Below are 18118 nucleotides of genomic sequence, written 5' to 3'. Positions count from 1 at the left end.
CACAACAGCATGTAAAATTCATTGTCAATCAGTGTTGCTTCCTAAGTGGACAGTTTGATTTCACAGAAGTGTGATTGACTTGGAGCTACATTGTGTTGTTTAAGTGTTCCCTTTATTTTTTTGAGCAGTGTAGAGAGGATATCAAACGATTTGAGGGAGTGCGCACATGCGGCTGTTCTGTGTTGAGCGGTTAACAAATAAATAGTTATTCCTATATGCTTAATTTATAGTTATTAATGTAACTTTAGTTGTTCTACAAATGTTGGGCTATATGTTTAGATTTTTAATACATTATAAGGCTGCATGATGCGACTAATAATGATTTGAAAAAAATCGCTTGAAAGGCATGAGCTCTGCTTTGTTTTTTGCGCAGGCTGTACACACTACATCAGTCACTTATTCACTATTTGACAAGCACTTGATAATGCCTAGAATTTCACTGCGGCATCCCCTTTGTGTGGCCATAATGCACCCTAAAAAAATCCATGCCGTTGTGCCCTTCTCCCTGAGTGCTGCGCACTACATCACGTGATCGGGTCTTTCTCACAGGCTACAAGTGAAGACCAACATATCGGGGACGCAACTGCGCATATTCTTATCCAATTCCGAGGTGCAAATTGAAGATATTGGAAGAAATGTCCACATTTTCTTTTCGTCAGCCAACAAGATGAGTAGGCCTAACGAACAGCAAAAGCACTAGCCTATGTCAATCTACTATCCCCCATAGTACAAAGGTCGACCTATTCTATTCTGTGCGAGAAATAAATATTCCAAACATAGTCTGGGACAGTTGTGGGATGCGATAGATCCCAAATTAATACAACCACTAGCATCAAAAAAACAGTTTTACGCAATGTGGCTGACGCAACAGATCAGAACGTTTAGCTTAAAATGTTGATAAACTATTCGGCTATTTATTCACATTATAAGCACAGCAATGCGCATATAGTAGTTGGCTATAAGCGCGGATGTTCCAGTAGCGCAAAACACCATTATCAAAAGTGACTGCAAATGCAATTATGCATGTAATGCTTTTATTATAAAAGGAGTTGTTTCTTATGCTGGGCATCATTCACAAGTGATATATAATTCACAATATTGTCACCCATCAGACTATTCTTGATTTAATGTTGTCTTTACATATACTAAATAATATGTGTGAAATTTGTTTTGATTTGGAATGGACCATTGTCATGCACCTGTATCGAAACAGGGGCAGGGGGAAAAAATACATGTCATCTATGCTCTTAAATAGCGAATGGAGGACGCTTTTCCCCATGGTTTATTTTCATGCCAGCTAGGTAGGCTATACTCCTGTTGTAAATATAAGCAATGTGCTTAATATTATGAAAGTTGAGAAATAAATATAGTAGACCTAGCCTATAGAAAGCTGATGGGATCCTCCTATTTTTAATAGAGGCCATCACACTGTTTTCTCGCGCAATTGCATAGCCTATTGAAATGTTGCGCAACAAGAGCTCATGGGCTCTCATGAAGTGTTTGATTAGATTTTCGAATACATTTGCATTGATGTCAGAGTGATTAGAGGGACAATGGAGTGCTGTGTACCAGGCAGTTATTAGCAAGTTTGGTAGGCTACTAATGACCATCAGCAGCATCAGAGCTTGGAGAAGCCTAATTACCGTGACTACATCCAATTCCAATTGACATTTAGCAGACGCTCTTATCCAGAGCGACTTACAATTAGTGAGTGCATACATTTTTCGAACCCACAACCTTTGCGTTGCAAGCGCCATGCTCTACCAACTGAGCTACAGGAGGGCCTAAACGGTCACGTGGAATTTGACTGCCTTCATGACTCGTGACCACCGGTGTGGCGGTAATACGGTCACCGCAACAGCCCTAGGAGAGACCGGAAAATAGCTGTGCAGCGAAGCTCCCCATCCAACCTGACAGAGCTTGAGAGGATCTGCAGAGAAGAATGGGAGAAACTCCCCAAATACAGGTGTGCCAAGCTTGTAGCGTCATACCCAAGAAGACTCAAGGCTGTAATCGCTGCCAAGGGTGCGTCAACAAAGTACTGAGTAAAGGGTCTGAATACTCATGTAAATGTGATATTTACGTTTTTTTCTTATTATAAATTTGCAAAAATTCCGAAACCTGTTTTTGCTTTGTCTTTTTGGGGTATTGTGTGTAGATGAGGGGGGGAAAAACTATTTAATCCATTTGAAAATAAATCTGTAACATAACAAAATGTGGAAAAGGTCAAGGGGTCGGAATACTTTCCGAATGCATTGTTGGTCTAGATTATTTATGGATTGATCATATAGTAATATCAAAACGTTTTAACAACTCCAAAGCAATTGCATGTGGGGCAGGAACCACTGACTCGCTGCAATTTTCTATTATCAAGACGCCTGCGGTAACTGGTTAGGACAGTTCATGTGGTGTCCTACATATCTGTCAACTAGGTGTGACACTTATGACTAAAGATGCTTCATGCATAGCTTTAATTTTTACCCATAACAGTAGGAGTAAAATGTCTCTTCTCAGCAACAATTTCCTACTCCTAAGACGCTTTGTGGATACGGGCCCAGGCCAGGGGATGCATTTACTCATCCTTTTAGACCAGTGTAAATGGCACGGTTGTCGTCAATGGACATAAACAGCTATTGGTAATGATAGATCAGTCCATCATCCAGCCCTTTGCACAAACTCATCTTAATGCCATTCATTCCTAGAAATGAAATGTGTTCCTAAAAGTATCCTGCGTAGGCATTGTTAACATGTGTATCTCTCCTCTCTTTTAGCCATGATAAAAGCTGAGGAGAATGGGTAAGAGCTGCTTATTATTACCACTACTCAACAAACTTTATTGCCAAAGCCTTTTACTTTGTATCACAGCCAATTACTTTGTAAATTATAAAATATCTTTGTAGATGACGGAACACATTAACTTCATCAAATGATCAAAAATACATATCCTTTAATATTTTATTTGTAGATATATGTGAATGGAATGACCTAATTATTTTGACATTGGAGAGGCACTCTCCTGTTATGTCTAACAACATAATGGTGGATGATGCTGTATGAAGGTCCACCATCAATAATAACTGAACTGATTACAGGATGTCGGAGGTAGGCGCTCCTGGCACTGTCATCACCCCCACCCTTCAGCTCGACAGCGCTGTTGCAATGGCAACCATGATGATGGAAATGCCGGCCATGATGCCAGCTACAACCGTCTCAGTGGAACAGATGTCCCTGGTGCCCATGCATGTAGCTGAGGTCAACACTGACTCGCCTGTCAACTCCACAGAGGACGTGGCCGGCGTGGAGGTCTCAGCCAGGTTGGTACCACTGACAGCCCCTTTACCCCCAGAGAGTTTAGAGACAGACTTACAATGAACTCACCAGGAATAGCAAGAAAGCACTGACACTTTCACCTATTTTCCCCATCTCATATTTTAATCTATATCTGCCAATAAAACTTCAAAATACCCACAAAAAATATATATTTAAAAAGGACACAATCAGACTACCAAAAACCTTGGTGCTGTTTTATCTTAGGTCATGGTCTCCCGAGTGGCGCAGTGGTCTAAGGCACTGCATCGCAGTGCTAGCTGTGCCACTAGAGATCCTGGTTCGAATCCAGGCTCTGCTGTAGCCGGCCGCAACCGGGAGACCAATGGGGCGGCGCACAATTGGCCCAGCGTCGTCCAGGGTAGGGGAGGGAATGGCAGGCAGGGAGGTAGCTCAGTTGATAGAGCATGGCGTTTGCAACGCCAGGGTTGTGGGTTCGTTTCCCACGGGGGGCCAGTATGAAAATAATAATGTATGCACTAACTGTAAGTCGCTCTGGATAAGAGCGTCAGCTAAATGACGTAAAATGTAAATGTACATGTCTTTCTCTTCCTTTCCCTCTTTCTTTCCTCTAGTAATGACGCCTCAAAAGAGGAGAGGCCAGAGCTAGTGAAGAAAACATACAAGTGGAACACGAAAGAAGAGGCCAAGCAGGCCTTCAAAGAGCTCCTGAAGGAGAAGGTGAGAATTCCAGATGGGATTTCATTACTCTCCGGCTGCTCAGTCAGGGCTCCTGCATGAATCTCCAGCATGTATCATCCCAATGATCGTTGGAAATTCCAATCTGAACATTACATCAATACAATGCGCTCATAAAGGCAAAGCACACTCATCAACTGTGTCCGTGAAGCCCACACCCACACACTTCTGTCTCAGAACCACTTTCACTGGGTTTGTAAATAAGGTGCTCGAAGCGCTGTTATGACTGGACTGTAATAAAGCTGGAGTGTCCTCCGACCTAAAGATTGTTTACCCATATGGCCCTCTTGGACTAATTAATCCATCTCGCCCAGCGTGAGCACTCTCAGGTCTTAGCATGATTGCTAAGCCTCACTGCTCCTCCTGTTGCTGGTGTGGCGAAGGATGTGTTGTTTTTGACCAAGGTGGCTCAGCGCGGCTATATTTAGGTCTTTTTTAATTTGGCACATAATGCTCTCCTCTGAAATTGCTCCTTGCCATTTCCCTGCGAGTTCTTAATGGCTCTGTCTTTATGATTAGCGTTATTGGATGAAAGCATGCGACCGGATTAGGACAGTGGAGAGTGGCATGCTCCACTGGGTTAGAATAACTCTGGTTGCGTTTGAAATAACAGCCTATTTCCTGTATAGTGCACTACTTTTGACCAGGGCCCATAGCCTAATAGTGCACTAAATAGTAAGTCGCTCTGGATAAGAGCATCTGCTAAATGACTAAAATGTAAAATGTAAATGGGGAATAGTGTGCCATTTGGGGTGCAACCTATGACGAGGCAAATAAAGTGCATTCGAAAAGTATTCAGACCCCTTCTCTTTTTCCACATTTTGTTACGTTACATCCTTATTCTAAAATTGATTAAATAAATAAAAATCCTCATGAATTTACACACCCCATAATGACAAAGCAAAAACAGGTTTTTAGAAATGTTTGCAAATGTATTACAAATAAAAAACAGAAATACTTTATTTACATAAGTATTCAGACCCTTTGCTATGACACTCGAAATTGAGCTCAGGTGCATCCTGTTTCCATTGATCATTTACATTTTAGTCATTTAGCAGACGCTCTTATCCAGAGCGACTTACAGGAGCAATTAGGGTTAAGTGCCTTGCTCAAGGACACATCGACAGATTTTCACCTAGTCGGCTCGGGGATTAGAACCAGCGACCTTTTGGTTACTGGCACAACGCTCTTAACCACTAAGCTACCTGCCGCCCTTGAGATGTTTCTACAACTTGAATTGGAGTCCATCTGTGGTAAATTCAATTGATTGGACATGATTTGGAAAGCTGTCTATATAAGGTCCCACAGTTGACAGTGCATGTCAGAGAAAAAACCAAGCCATGAGGTCGAAGGAATTGTCCATAGAGCTCAGAGAAAGAATTGTGTTGAGACATAGATCTGGGAAAGGGTACCAAACAATGTATGCAGCATTGAAGGTCCCCAAAAACACAGAGGCCTCCGTCATTCTTAAATGGATGAAGTTTGGAACCACCAAGACTCTTCCTAGAGCTGGCCGCCCAGCCAAACTGAGCAATCGGGGGAGAAGGGCCTTGGGCAGGGAGTTGACCAAGAACCCAATGGTTACTCAGACAGAGCTCCAGAGTTCCTCTGTGGAGATGGGAGAACCTTCCAGAAGGACAACCATCTCTGCAGCACTCCACCAATCAGGCCTTTATGGTAGAGTGGCCAGAAGGAAGCCACTCCTCAGTAAAAGACACGACAGCCCGCATGGAGTTTGCCAAAAGGCACCAAAAAGACTCAGACCATGCAAAACAACATTCTCTGGTCTGATGAAGCCAAGATTGAACTCTTTGGCCTGAATGCTAAGCATCACATCTGGAGGAAACCTGGCACCATCCCTACGGTGAGGCATGGTGGTGGCAGCATCATGCTGTGGAGATGTTTTTCAGTGGCAGGGACTGGGAGACTAGTCAGGATCGAGAAAAGATGAACGGAGCAAAGTACAGAGAGATCCTTGATGAAACCTGCTCCAGAGCGCTCAGGACCTCAGACTGGGACGAAGGTTCACCTTCCAACAGGACAACGACCCTAAGCACACAACCAAGACAACGCAGGAGTGGCTTCGGGACAAGTCTCTAAATGTCCTTGAGTGTCCCAGCCAGAGCCCGAACCCAATCGAACATCTCTGGAGAAACCTGAAAATAGCAGTGCAGCAACACTCCCCATCCAACCTGACAGAGCTTGAGAGGATCTGCAGAGAAGAATGGGAAAACTCCCCAAATACAGGTGTGCCAAGCTTGTAGCGGCATACCCAAGAAGACTCCGCTGTAATCACTGCCAAAGGTTCTTAAACAAAGTACTGAGTAAAGGTTCTGAATACTTATGTAAATGTGATATATATATCCTATTTTCGATGTATTTTTTATTATAAAAAAACAAAACTGTTTTTGCTTTGTCATTATGGGGTATTGTGTGTAGATTGATGAGGGGGGAAAAAAACTATTTAATCGATTTTAGAATAAGGCTGTAACTTAAGAAAATGTGGAAAAATTAAAGGGGTCTGAATACTTTCCGAATGCAATATACATGCCCAGAAATCATCCGTTCATAATGGATGGAAACATTCACCCGTCTTAAACTCTTTATGTATCGCCTTGCCTGGAACAAGCCAGAGAATCTCATCACCGCTCCTTCTTTTATCTTTCAGATAGGCTACACATGCATACATGTTCCTATACACGGGTGCATAGATTCAATACATAGGCTACACCCTGCATAATGGATTGTTTACTGTTGATGGAAATGTGAGCTGCACTCATACACAGCTTTGCTATATATGAGCTGTGATGCAGATTATACAGCTGGGTTGATTTGTGTTGACTAGAGTACTTTATATAGGAATCAAATCTTAATGCTCGATATCCTCTTTTTACATTTCAGGGCGTTTCATCCAATGCGTCTTGGGAACAAGCCATGAAAATGATCATCAATGACCCACGCTACAGGTACCCACCCACTTCCTTGTTTTTCGGATTATGCTAATGTGATCCATGAATATTAAACAACTTCTCTAACCAGCTGTTTGATGTTTGTCCCTATTTCTCATTGAAGTGCTCTGCCGAAACTAAGTGAGAAAAAGCAGGCCTTCAATGCTTACAAGGTGCAGACGGAGAAAGAGGAGAAAGAGGAGGCTAGGATCAAGTACAAGGAGTCCAAGGAAACGTATCAGCGATTTTTGGAAAGTCACGAGAAAATGACATCTACCACCAGATACAAGTAAGTATCTTTCTTGGTAAAGTCTTGTTGCGTCCCAAATGGCACCCTATTCCATACATCATGCCCTACATGTTTTATTTTTACTTATCTATTTTTCACCTAACACTTATTTTCCTTAAACTGCATTGTTGGTTAAGGGGTCGTAAGTAAGCTTTTCACTGAAAGGTCTACACCTGTTGTATTCGGCGAATGTGACAAATAAAATTTGATAGTGCACTACTTTTGACAAGGGCCCATAAGAATAGGGTGACATATAAGCATAGGGTGCCATTTGGGATGCAAGCCTCAGTCTTTGTACTTCTACGTTTCTGTCATTAATATGTGCTTCCTGGAGTTGCCAATATGTGACGATATTGGGATAATCAATGAAACCATACAGATGTGAACCAAGTGAGTTACTAACTATTATAAACTGAGTGGTTCAAGCCCTGAATGCTGATTGGCTGAAAGTTGTGGTATATCAGACCGCAAACCACGGGTATGACCAACTTTTTTTTGTTACTCTTTTAATTACGTTGGTAACCAGTTTATAATAGCAATTAGGCACCTCGGTGGTTTGTGGTATATGGCCAATATACCAAGGCTAAGGGCTGTATCCAGGCACTCCGCGTTGCGTCGTGCGAAGAACAGCACTTAGCCGTGGTATATTGGCCATATACCACACCCCCTTGGGCCTTATTGCTTAATTATATGGCCAGAGCACCAATAATATGCCCCCACTTAATCATCGACACTGACCTTTCTGTGGTGTAGTTGTGGTCGGTCCATGGCCCATATCTAGCCAAACCAGACTTATTATTAGCAGAATAATGTATTTTTTTATTGTCACACCGGATAGGTGCAGTGAAATGTGTTGTTTTACATGATCAGCCATAGTGGTATGGTGCCCCTGGAGCAAATTAGGGTTAAGTGCCTTGCTCAAGGGCACATCAACAGATTCTTTTCACCTCACTGGCTCGGGTATTCGAACCAGCGACCTTTCGGTTACTGGCCCAACGCTCTAACTGCTAGGCTACCTGCTGCCTGACAAACTCTAATAGATGAGTAAACACTGGTAGTACACAGACAGAATAAACCCCATCCATCCCTAAAACAAAACATTGCTTTATCAGATAGATTTTAGCATTTTGACTTCCCCTGCATGTGAATCCACCAAATTACCATGCAGGCTCTCTCTCTCTCTCCCTGTACTCGCTCTCTCTCCCCCTACCCCTGTCCTGTCTGTCTTTCTGGGTGTGATAGTCACTGACATGGCTCCAGGGGAAGTGATCGACCTTGACAACCAGCCAGTTTGGAGGCCACTGGCTGGTGTTGTCGAGGCAACTAGGACGAACAGCTGGGGGGTGACATCAGGGTCTTCTGACTGTGTCACATTCCTTTTCATGTTTTTAGAACCCACTCATCCTAGAACTACTACTACTCCACTGGCCTCACTGGTAGCATGGAGATAATTAACTAGATATGGTTTCCCCGCGTCTTGAGGTATTTGGAATGCACGTTTCTTCTCATGAAGAATTGTAGGCTAATTTTATGTCTTGGACAATTGTGATCATCTCAAACAATAGCTGCAGTGCTTTGAGCTGGGCGAGCAGCAATAGTAATGGTTTTAGCTTGTGTAATGCTGCCCCCGTGGGGAGCAAAGTGTCATTGCATTTGGAGTCTGGATTTCCAACTTATTCCCTCCTGATTTTGGGAATCTTCCAAATTGGATTTCTGAAAACCTGGGAATTTTGGGAAAGTTACCGGAATTTCGCAACCCTATTTGTCATGCATTACTTTTTTTTTCATGACTGTGGTTGTATCTGTGTGTGAACCAGGAAAGCAGAGCAGATGTTTGCGGAGCTAGATGTGTGGAGCACCGTCCCAGAGAGGGACAGACTGGAGATCTATGAAGACGTCCTGTTCTACCTAGCCAAGAAGGAGAAGGTCAGTTTTATTACTGTTAGGCTGCCTTTTCACAACTACCACTTTATTCTCTTCCATTATCCTATCTACATTCACTTGCCAATGTTTAATCCTATTTCAAATTAAACTTTTCTATTTACAAAAGAAATCTAGTGTGAGGAAAATAATGTATTTGATCCCTGGCTGTCTGAAGAACAGAGTATTACTATCAGGGTTGGGATCAATTCCATTTCAATTCAGGAAAATGGAATCGGAATTTCAGTGTACTTCCTGAATTTAAATGGAATTGAGCCCAACGCTGATTACTAAGGACATTATCTGAATGTGTTGACCTCATCTTCACTCTAGTCTGTTCCATCTTTGTCGTATGTGTGGTACAGGAGCAAGCCAAGCAGCTGAGGAAGAGGAACTGGGAGGCTCTGAAGAACATCCTGGACAACATGGCCAATGTGACGTACCGCACCACCTGGTCCGAGGCCCAGCAGTACCTGTTGGACAACCCCACCTTCGCAGAGGACGAGGAGCTCCAGAGTATGCTGCTCACTCATTCATACTGGCTGCATCCCAAATGGCACCCAATTCCCTACATAGTGCACTACTTTTGACCAGAGTCCTATATGGCTCTGGTCAAAAGTAGTGCACTATATAAGGAATAGGGTGCCATTTGGGACACAACCTTACTCAGCGCTCTGCATTTATTTAACTAGAGCAGCAGAGCTGTTACTTGTGCGTCATAAAAAAAAAAAAGGTTGTCTGTCTGTGAATTTGAATACGTGAACGACTGAACAGGCTGAGTAACTGAAGTCGGTGAATGACTGCCCTGTCCAGTCAGGTGCTGTGTAAAAGAGTGACTGTTGTGTGAGTGCTCTGTTGACGTTCTCCCCTCTCTCTGTTTCTCTCCTTTCTTTTCACTCCTTGCTTACTTCAGACATGGACAAAGAGGACGCTCTGATCTGTTTCGAGGAGCACATCCGAGCGCTGGAGAAGGAGGAGGAGGATGAGAAGCAGAAGACACTGCTGAGGGAGAGGAGGAGACAGCGCAAGAACAGAGAGTCCTTCCAGGTGAGAAAGACGGGCCTCCTACCGTACCCCACCATGGAGCGTTTTTGGGAACAGTGTACACGGTAGAGGATTATGATACAAACAATGCTAACACCATAGAATTACATATAGAACATTAGAATGGATATTGGTAGCCTAGCAACATGGTATGGATCATTTGGACCGTCTTGGTTCATTCTTAAAACGGATCAAAGTGAGTTATAGGATTTCTATGACTAACACAGACTGAAGAAAAAGGCCAAATAGTTTGTCAGGCGTTTGACTGTAATACTGTACTGGAAAAGTACAGGAAAATAGGAGGGAATGTTTGCGTGTGTTGATCCCTCTCAGGGATGTCATTTATTCAGGTTGCGTCCCAAATGGCGCCCTATTTCCTTTATAGGGAATAGGGTGCCATTTGGGACGCAGCCCAGTCATTTCAGTTGGTTTGCTGAGCCTTGTGTTTTTTCACCCCAGAAATTCCTGGACGAGCTCCATGACAACGGTCAGCTCCACTCCATGTCTGCCTGGATGGAGATGTACCCCACCGTCAGCTCCGACATCCGCTTCGCCAACATGCTGGGCCAGCCAGGTATGAGGACGCCCGCTGCATGCGCGCGCACGCTCGCTCACACCAGGGTTTCCGTTAGCCGCTAATAGCCGGCTTTAGGCCGATATTAATTTTTATTTAAATGAAAATAAATAAATAAATAAAAGGTACAAAAGCCAATAAATAAAATTGCAGCCGGCCAATTGTCCAGGAGAAGAAAAAATCCCATTGCCAAATAATGCTTTTTAGCCTATTCATTGATGGAAATAGCAGTCGATGGAAATACATTTGACTGGTCATGCTTATCGGACATTTGCATAATTTTGTGCAGTTAAATTGCCGCATGTGTACAGTATATTCCTTATGTATCTTATTTATCACACACGTACAGCATACAGATACAGAGCCATTGAGTGGAAAATCTGTCAGACAGTACGAGAGCTGCTGCTACAGAATCTCAAACAGCAAATGCATAGGCAACAGAAGGCAGGGTTCATCAGCACGTCACACACCACTTTGCAATGAGCTGGAGGCAGGATGTGTTCTGAAAACATACAGTGAGGGGAAAAAAGTATTTGATCCCCTGCTGATTTTGTACGTTTGCCCACTGACAAAGACATGATCAGTCTATAATTTTAATGGTAGGTTTATTTGAACAGTGAGAGACAGAATAACAACAAAAAAATCCAGAAAAATGCATGTACAAAAATTTATAAATTGATTTTCATTTTAATGAGGGAAATAAGTATTTGACCCCTCTGCAAAACATGACTTAGTACTTGGTGGCAAAACCCTTGTTGGCAATCACAGAGGTCAGACGTTTCTTGCAGTTGGCCACCAGGTTTCCACACATCTCAGGAGGGATTTTGTCCCACTCCTCTTTGCAGATCTTCTCCAAGTCATTAAGGTTTCGAGCCTGACGTTTGGCAACTCGAACCATCAGCTCCCTCCACAGATTTTCTATGGGATTAAGGTCTGGAGACTGGCTAGGCCACTCCAGGACCTTAATGTGCTTCTTCTTGAGCCACTCCTTTGTTGCCTTGGCCGTGTGTTTTGGGTCATTGTCATGCTGGAATACCCATCCACGACCCATTTTCAATGCCCTGGCTGAGGGAAGGAGGTTCTCACCCAAGATTTGACGGTACATGACCCCGTCCATCGTCCCTTTGATGCGGTGAAGTTGTCCTGTCCCCTTAGCAGAAAAACACCCCCAAAGCATAATGTTTCCACCTCCATGTTTGACGGTGGGGATGATGTTCTTGGGGTCATAGGCAGCATTCCTCCTCCTCCAAACACGGCGAGTTGAGTTGATGGCAAAGAGCTCCATTTTGGTCTCATCTGACCACAACACTTTCACCCAGTTCTCCTCTGAATCATTCAGATGTTCAATGGCAAACTTCAGATGGGCCTGTATATGTGCTTTCTTGCGCAGGGGGACCTTGCGGGCGCTGCAGGATTTCAGTCCTTCACGGTGTAGTGTGTTACCAATTGTTTTCTTGGTGACTATGGTCCCAGCTGCCTTGAGATCATTGACAAGATCCTCCCGTGTAGTTCTGGGATGATTCCTCACCGTTCTCATGATCATTGCAACTCCACGAGGTGAGATCTTGCATGGAGCCCCAGGCCGAGGGAGATTGACAGTTCTTTTGTGTTTCTTCCATTTGCGAATAATTGCACCAACTGTTGTCACCTTCTCACCAAGCTGCTTGGCGATGGTCTTGTAGCCCATTCCAGCCTTGTGTCGGTCTACAATCTTGTCCCTGACATCCTTGGAGAGCTCTTTGGTCTTGGCCATGGTGGAGAGTTTGGAATCTGATTGATTGCTTCTGTGGACAGGTGTCTTTTATACAGGTAACAAGCTGAGATTAGGAGCACTCCCTTTAAGAGTGTGCTCCTAATCTCAGCTCGTTACCTGTATAAAAGACACCTGGGAGCCAGAAATCTTTCTGATTGAGAGGGGGTCAAATACTTATTTCCTTCATTTAAAATGCAAATCAATTTATAAAATTTTTGACATGCATTTTTCTGGATTTTTTTGTTGTTATTCTGTCTCTCACTGTTCAAATAAACCTACCATTAAAATTATTGACTGATCATTTCTTTGTCAGTGGGCAAACGTACAAAATCAGCAGGGGATCAAATACTTTTACTGTACTTAATTGTTTGAAACCTGAACATTTTACTACATTTTATGAGGCATGTCTTACCTTGCTTCAAAGTAGCCTAGCCAAAATCAGACCATATCCATGGAGGCAATTATTTTATAAAAACTTTATTTAATTGTCTAGTAGCCAAAGGCACAATCATAGTCATATTAGCAACCCATGATAGCTGTTGCATATTAGATCTCCCCTCTTTCAACATTTCTAACGGATATTTTCATCTGTCACATGAAACCAATCGCATGTGCGGTGCGCTTTGACATCAGTGTTTTCCCGTTAATTGCATTATGGAACGAACATTCTGATCTGTTGCATCAGACTCATAGCTTCTTAACATTTTTATTTTTGTTATGTAGCCTAGGCCAACTGGTTGAATTAATTTGGGATCTCTCGTCCCATAACTGTCCCAGAGTCAGTTTGGAATAGTCAATTTCTTTCTCGACAAGCTGACCAATAGAATAGGTAAACTTTTTTACTATACGGGGGATAGTAGATTGACATAGGCTAGTGATTTTGCTGTTTGTAACTCGTCTTCTTGGCTACGGAAAATAAAATCTTCAAAGTGCGCATACGAATTCGGTAAGAAGGACCACACGTCGTTGCATCCTTGACTTGCATGTTCTGTTAATATGAATGACCATAATCTAAATGTGATTTCTGTCATTCTGAGCACCGTGAGTGGACGCCCTAATCGGGTTACGCACCCAATGCATATGGGTCCGGTAAATTTCTCAAATGTCCGGTAAATTAACGTTCAAATGTATGGCGCCACATATTCCTAACGGAAACCCTGGCTCTCACACAAGTGTACACACATACTTACATGCGCACACACACGTGGACGCACACACTGATAGACACACGCACATGCGTGCACCTTATCAATATTGTTGTTCTCTTAGCCACTTGTACTGTGGTGATAATGTCATATTCTACTTCTGCTGCTCTGGTTCGTGGTCTCTGCCTTTCTTTAGCCTTTGGTGTTGTGGTAACCATGTGTTGTCAGAGCACATCTTGAATAACACGTGCATGTTAGTTTATGGTGTCTATTCTGCAGGCTCCACTCCCCTCGATCTGTTCAAGTTCTACGTGGAAGACCTGAAGGCTCGCTACCACGACGAGAAGAGGATCATCAAGGATATCCTGAAGGTGTGAGATGTTACCTTCTCCTGTGTTTTCTGCCACATAGTGTATGAGTCTCAAATGGCATCCTATTCCCTATTTAGTGCACTACTTTTTGCCTATATAGTGCATTACCTTTCACCAGAGCCCTATGGTACCTGATCAAAAGTAGGGTACGAAATAGAGAGTAGGTTGCCATTTGGGATGCAATCTACTTTACAGCGTAGATATTGTATAATCTCCACTTTGATTTCATGCACAATCGCCTCATTATCATTATTTTATTAACTCTCTTCTTTCCTCCACACAGGACAAAAACTTCTTGGTCGAGGTCAACACTAGCTTTGAAGACTTTGGCACTGTGATTAGCTCAGACAAGAGAGCCACGACGCTAGACGCAGGCAACATCAAGCTAGCCTTCAACAGCGTATGAGCTCTTTGATTTATACCTACACCACCATTTCTGTGTCCGAAATGGTACTATATTAACTATACACTGAGTGTACAAAACATTAGGAACATCCTCCTAATATTCAGTTGCACCACCCTTTGCCCTCAGAACAGCCTCAATTCGTCAGGGCATGGACGGTACAGGGTGTCGTAAGCATTCCACAGGGATGCTGGCCCATGTTGACGCCAATGCTTCCCACAGTTGTGTCAAGTTGGCTGGATGTCCTTTGACTGGTGGACCATTCTTGATACACACGGGAAACTGTTGAGCGTGGAAAAAAGCCTGCAGCATTGCAGTTCTTGACACAAACTGCTGCGCCTGGCACCTACTACCATACTCCGTTCAAAGGCACTTAAATATTTTGTCTTGCCCATTCACGCTCTGAATGGCACACATACACAATCCATGTCTCAAGGTTTAAAAATCCTTCTTTAATCTGTCTCCTCCCCTTCATCTACACTGATTGAAGTGGATTTAAAAAGTGACATCAATAAGGGTTCATAGCTTTCACCTGGATTCACCTGCTCAGTCTGTCATGGAAAGTGCAGGTGTTCTTAATGTTTTGTCAACTCTATGGGCACTGGTCAGAAGTAGTGCACTAAATAGGGAATGGATGCCATTTAGGATGCAGAATGCTTCACTGACGATCAGTGACCTCGCTGTGCTTCTAATAACTACTGTGTGACCTCCCTCTCTCCTCCTGTACCCATGTAGTTGCTGGAGAAGGCGGAGGCTCGGGAGAGGGAGCGGGAGAAGGAGGAGGCCAGGAAGATGAAGAGGAAAGAGGCTACCTTCAAGAGCATGTTGAAGCAGGCCACCCCGGCCCTGGAACCAGAGGCTACCTGGGAAGGAGTATGTGTTGATCTGTTACCTTTCTCACACACACACACACACACTCTGTCTTACTGTTACCTTGCATCAGAGGTGTGGTTCGAGTCACATGACTTGGACTCGAATCTGACTCAAGTCACAAATTTGACAACATAGAAAATAAAATAACTTGAGACTTGACGTGGACTTGAGACTGATGACTTGAAATTATCTGGCCAGGTTTTGTAACGTTTTGTCACTCATTTTGTGGCACAGTCTCTCCATGGATTACTCTCCAAGCAGCCAGAAGACAGTAGCCAGGCAGCATGCACTTGCAAAAAAAAAACGTGCAACAGATTGGTTAGTGAAACGCACACTCTGCCCTTTGATTGGACCAGCAAACTGTCAATCAACACCGAGTTCGGGTGAGCTAGCGCAGTGGTTCTCTAAGTAGGGAGAGGTTTTGGGGGGTCGCAAGTGTGAAACTGAATGGGATTTTTATTTTATTTTTCATACATATTTTAATACATATAGCCTACCATTTGTATTATTTTTAATATATATATACCTTTGCCTATTTAATCTGTTTTCTAGTATAGGTCTATGGTATTGCATCAAATGATTGTCTCGAAACATTTCATCTGTGCTTCAGAACCAAAAAGTTGCACATCTTGACTGTTGACCAATCAGTCATCAGCATTGGCGCGCAAAGGCGGGCTCACATATCCAGATTAGTGACCAGAAAGTACTTGCTTAATTTTCTCCGGTTTTGCCTGGCAAAAACAAAGTACTTTTATATTATCCATATAAAATACCGTTTAGCAATCTGCTACAGACGCATCCACAACAATAATAGGCTACTTGGCAATTTGATTGATAATTGTTATATTTCAGATAGGCCGAGTGTGGGTGGCTACTTGCTATATGACTAAAGATAGCTGTAACATCGTACTGCCTTCAATATTATGGGATGAAGATGTAACATTCAGGCGAATTAATTACAGTATTTGTGAGGAAGAAAGGGCTACACAGTTGGCGAGTGATGGCGCGCGGTGCAGACAGAACATGCTTTCCATCCGATCCTTCAACCTCTGCTGCTTGCATGTACCGTAGGATTCTGCTTGCTCTGGACTCCAGAGAAATGACATGATATCCCTACTTGATATTGGCTGCTAACATGAATGACTTTCAGCTAAAAATGCAGTTGTAAAAACATGGTTTATTTCATTATCTTCAGTTTTGAAAATGCATTGCCGTTTAAGGCTGTAATGACTGGCTACATTTGCACAGCCATTATACGCGCCTGTTTGCAAGCTTTGAACCACTCCTTTTTGGGAGTCGCAAGCCAACAGATTTCTGATTTGCTGTACATTGGATTGGGTTCAGCGCAAACATCCAAATTGTAGGGGGAGAGGATTGCCATAAATAAATATGCAGCTCCAAAAATTGCTTGGTGATGAAGAATATTAACTGTTTTAGTTTGCAAGCTTACCAGCTATGGGGCATCAAGCAACAATTACTAGCACAGGCCTACTGGTCTTTTGGCATGTCAAAATTGCTTGAAATTGATAATTTACTTATGAAGCTTGTATTTGGAATTTGTTGTTCAAATGAATTATTACGTAATCAAAATATGTTGTAGACAAAATAATGAAAATGGCTGTCTGGGAGCCTCAATAAATAGAAAAAGATTTGTAGTCAGTGTATATATATTTTTGTTTGTTTTACTTGACTTGCGCTTAGAATGCAGAACTTGGACTCGACTTGAGACTCAGACCTTGTGACTTGAGACTTGCGACTTGCTTGTGACTCGAATAATAGTGACTTGATCCCACTTCTGCCTTACACACACACACACACACACACACACACACACACACATAATTGTTACCTTTCTCACACACACACACATTGGTGTTATCAATGGGCTACTGTCTGGCAAATACAGTGCATTCGGAAAGTATTCAGACCCCTTTACTTTTTCCACAATTTGTTACGTTACAACCTTATTCTAGAATGGATTAAATAAATACAATTCCTCATCAATCTACACACAATGCCCCATTATGACAAAGCGAAAACAGAAAATACCTTATTTACTTAAGTATTCAGACCCTTTGCTATGAGACTCGAAATTGAGCTCAGGTGCATCCTGTTTTCATTGATCATCCTTGAGATGTTTCTACAACTTGATTGGAGTCCACCTCTGGTGAATTTAATTGATTGGACTAGATAAGATTCCATAGTTGACAGTGCATGTCAGAGCAAGAACCAAGCCATGAGGTCGAAGGAATTGTCCGTAGAGCTCCGAGACAGGATTGTGTCGAGGCACAGATCTGGGGAAGGGTACCAAAACATTTCTGCAGCGTTGAAGGTCCCCAAGAACACAGTGGCCTCCATCATTCTTAAATGGAAGAAGTTTGAAACCACCAAGACTCTTCCAAGAGCTGACCGCCCAGCCAAACTGAGCAATCGGGGGAGAAGGGCCTTGGTCAGGGAGGTGACCAAGAACCCGATGGTCACTCTGACAGAGCTCCAGAGTTCCTCTGTGGAGATGGGAGAACCTTCCAGAAGGACAACCATCTCTGCAGCACTCCACCAATCAGGCCTTTATGGTAGAGTGGCCAGACGGAAGCCACTCCTCAGTAAAAGGCACATGACAGCCCGCTTGGAGTTTGCCAAAAGGCACCTAAAGACTCTCTCAGACCATGAAAAACAAGATTATAATTTGGCCTGAATGCTAAGCGTCACAACCCGTTTTTTGGCGGCAGAGACTGGGAGACTAGTCAGGATCAAGGGGATAAATTAACGGAG

General features: G+C 43.1%; 1 protein-coding gene across 3 annotated transcripts in view; it reads left to right on the top strand.

Moving 5' to 3' along the window:
* The window catches only part of LOC121536680 (pre-mRNA-processing factor 40 homolog A-like), a 36936-nt gene that overhangs the window by 13217 nt on the left and 5601 nt on the right, over positions 1 to 18118 (top strand). For 2 of the 3 annotated variants that reach the window (XM_041844113.1, XM_041844115.1), the window contains 12 exons: positions 2772 to 2796; positions 3093 to 3314; positions 3903 to 4008; positions 6928 to 6992; positions 7099 to 7263; positions 9081 to 9189; positions 9549 to 9699; positions 10097 to 10230; positions 10687 to 10801; positions 13958 to 14070; positions 14354 to 14470; positions 15209 to 15346. In XM_041844113.1, the coding sequence (XP_041700047.1) occupies positions 2772 to 2796; positions 3093 to 3314; positions 3903 to 4008; positions 6928 to 6992; positions 7099 to 7263; positions 9081 to 9189; positions 9549 to 9699; positions 10097 to 10230; positions 10687 to 10801; positions 13958 to 14070; positions 14354 to 14470; positions 15209 to 15346 (1460 nt within the window). The remainder of the gene's footprint in view (positions 1 to 2771; positions 2797 to 3092; positions 3315 to 3902; positions 4009 to 6927; positions 6993 to 7098; positions 7264 to 9080; positions 9190 to 9548; positions 9700 to 10096; positions 10231 to 10686; positions 10802 to 13957; positions 14071 to 14353; positions 14471 to 15208; positions 15347 to 18118) is intronic. The other variant, XM_041844114.1, reaches the window with a different exon arrangement.

Source organism: Coregonus clupeaformis, chromosome 23 (genome assembly GCF_020615455.1).
Source record: "Coregonus clupeaformis isolate EN_2021a chromosome 23, ASM2061545v1, whole genome shotgun sequence".
NCBI classification, from domain to species: Eukaryota; Metazoa; Chordata; class Actinopteri; order Salmoniformes; family Salmonidae; genus Coregonus; species Coregonus clupeaformis.
Note: the sequence above shows the minus strand (reverse complement) of the source record. Positions and strands in the feature narration are given on the sequence as shown.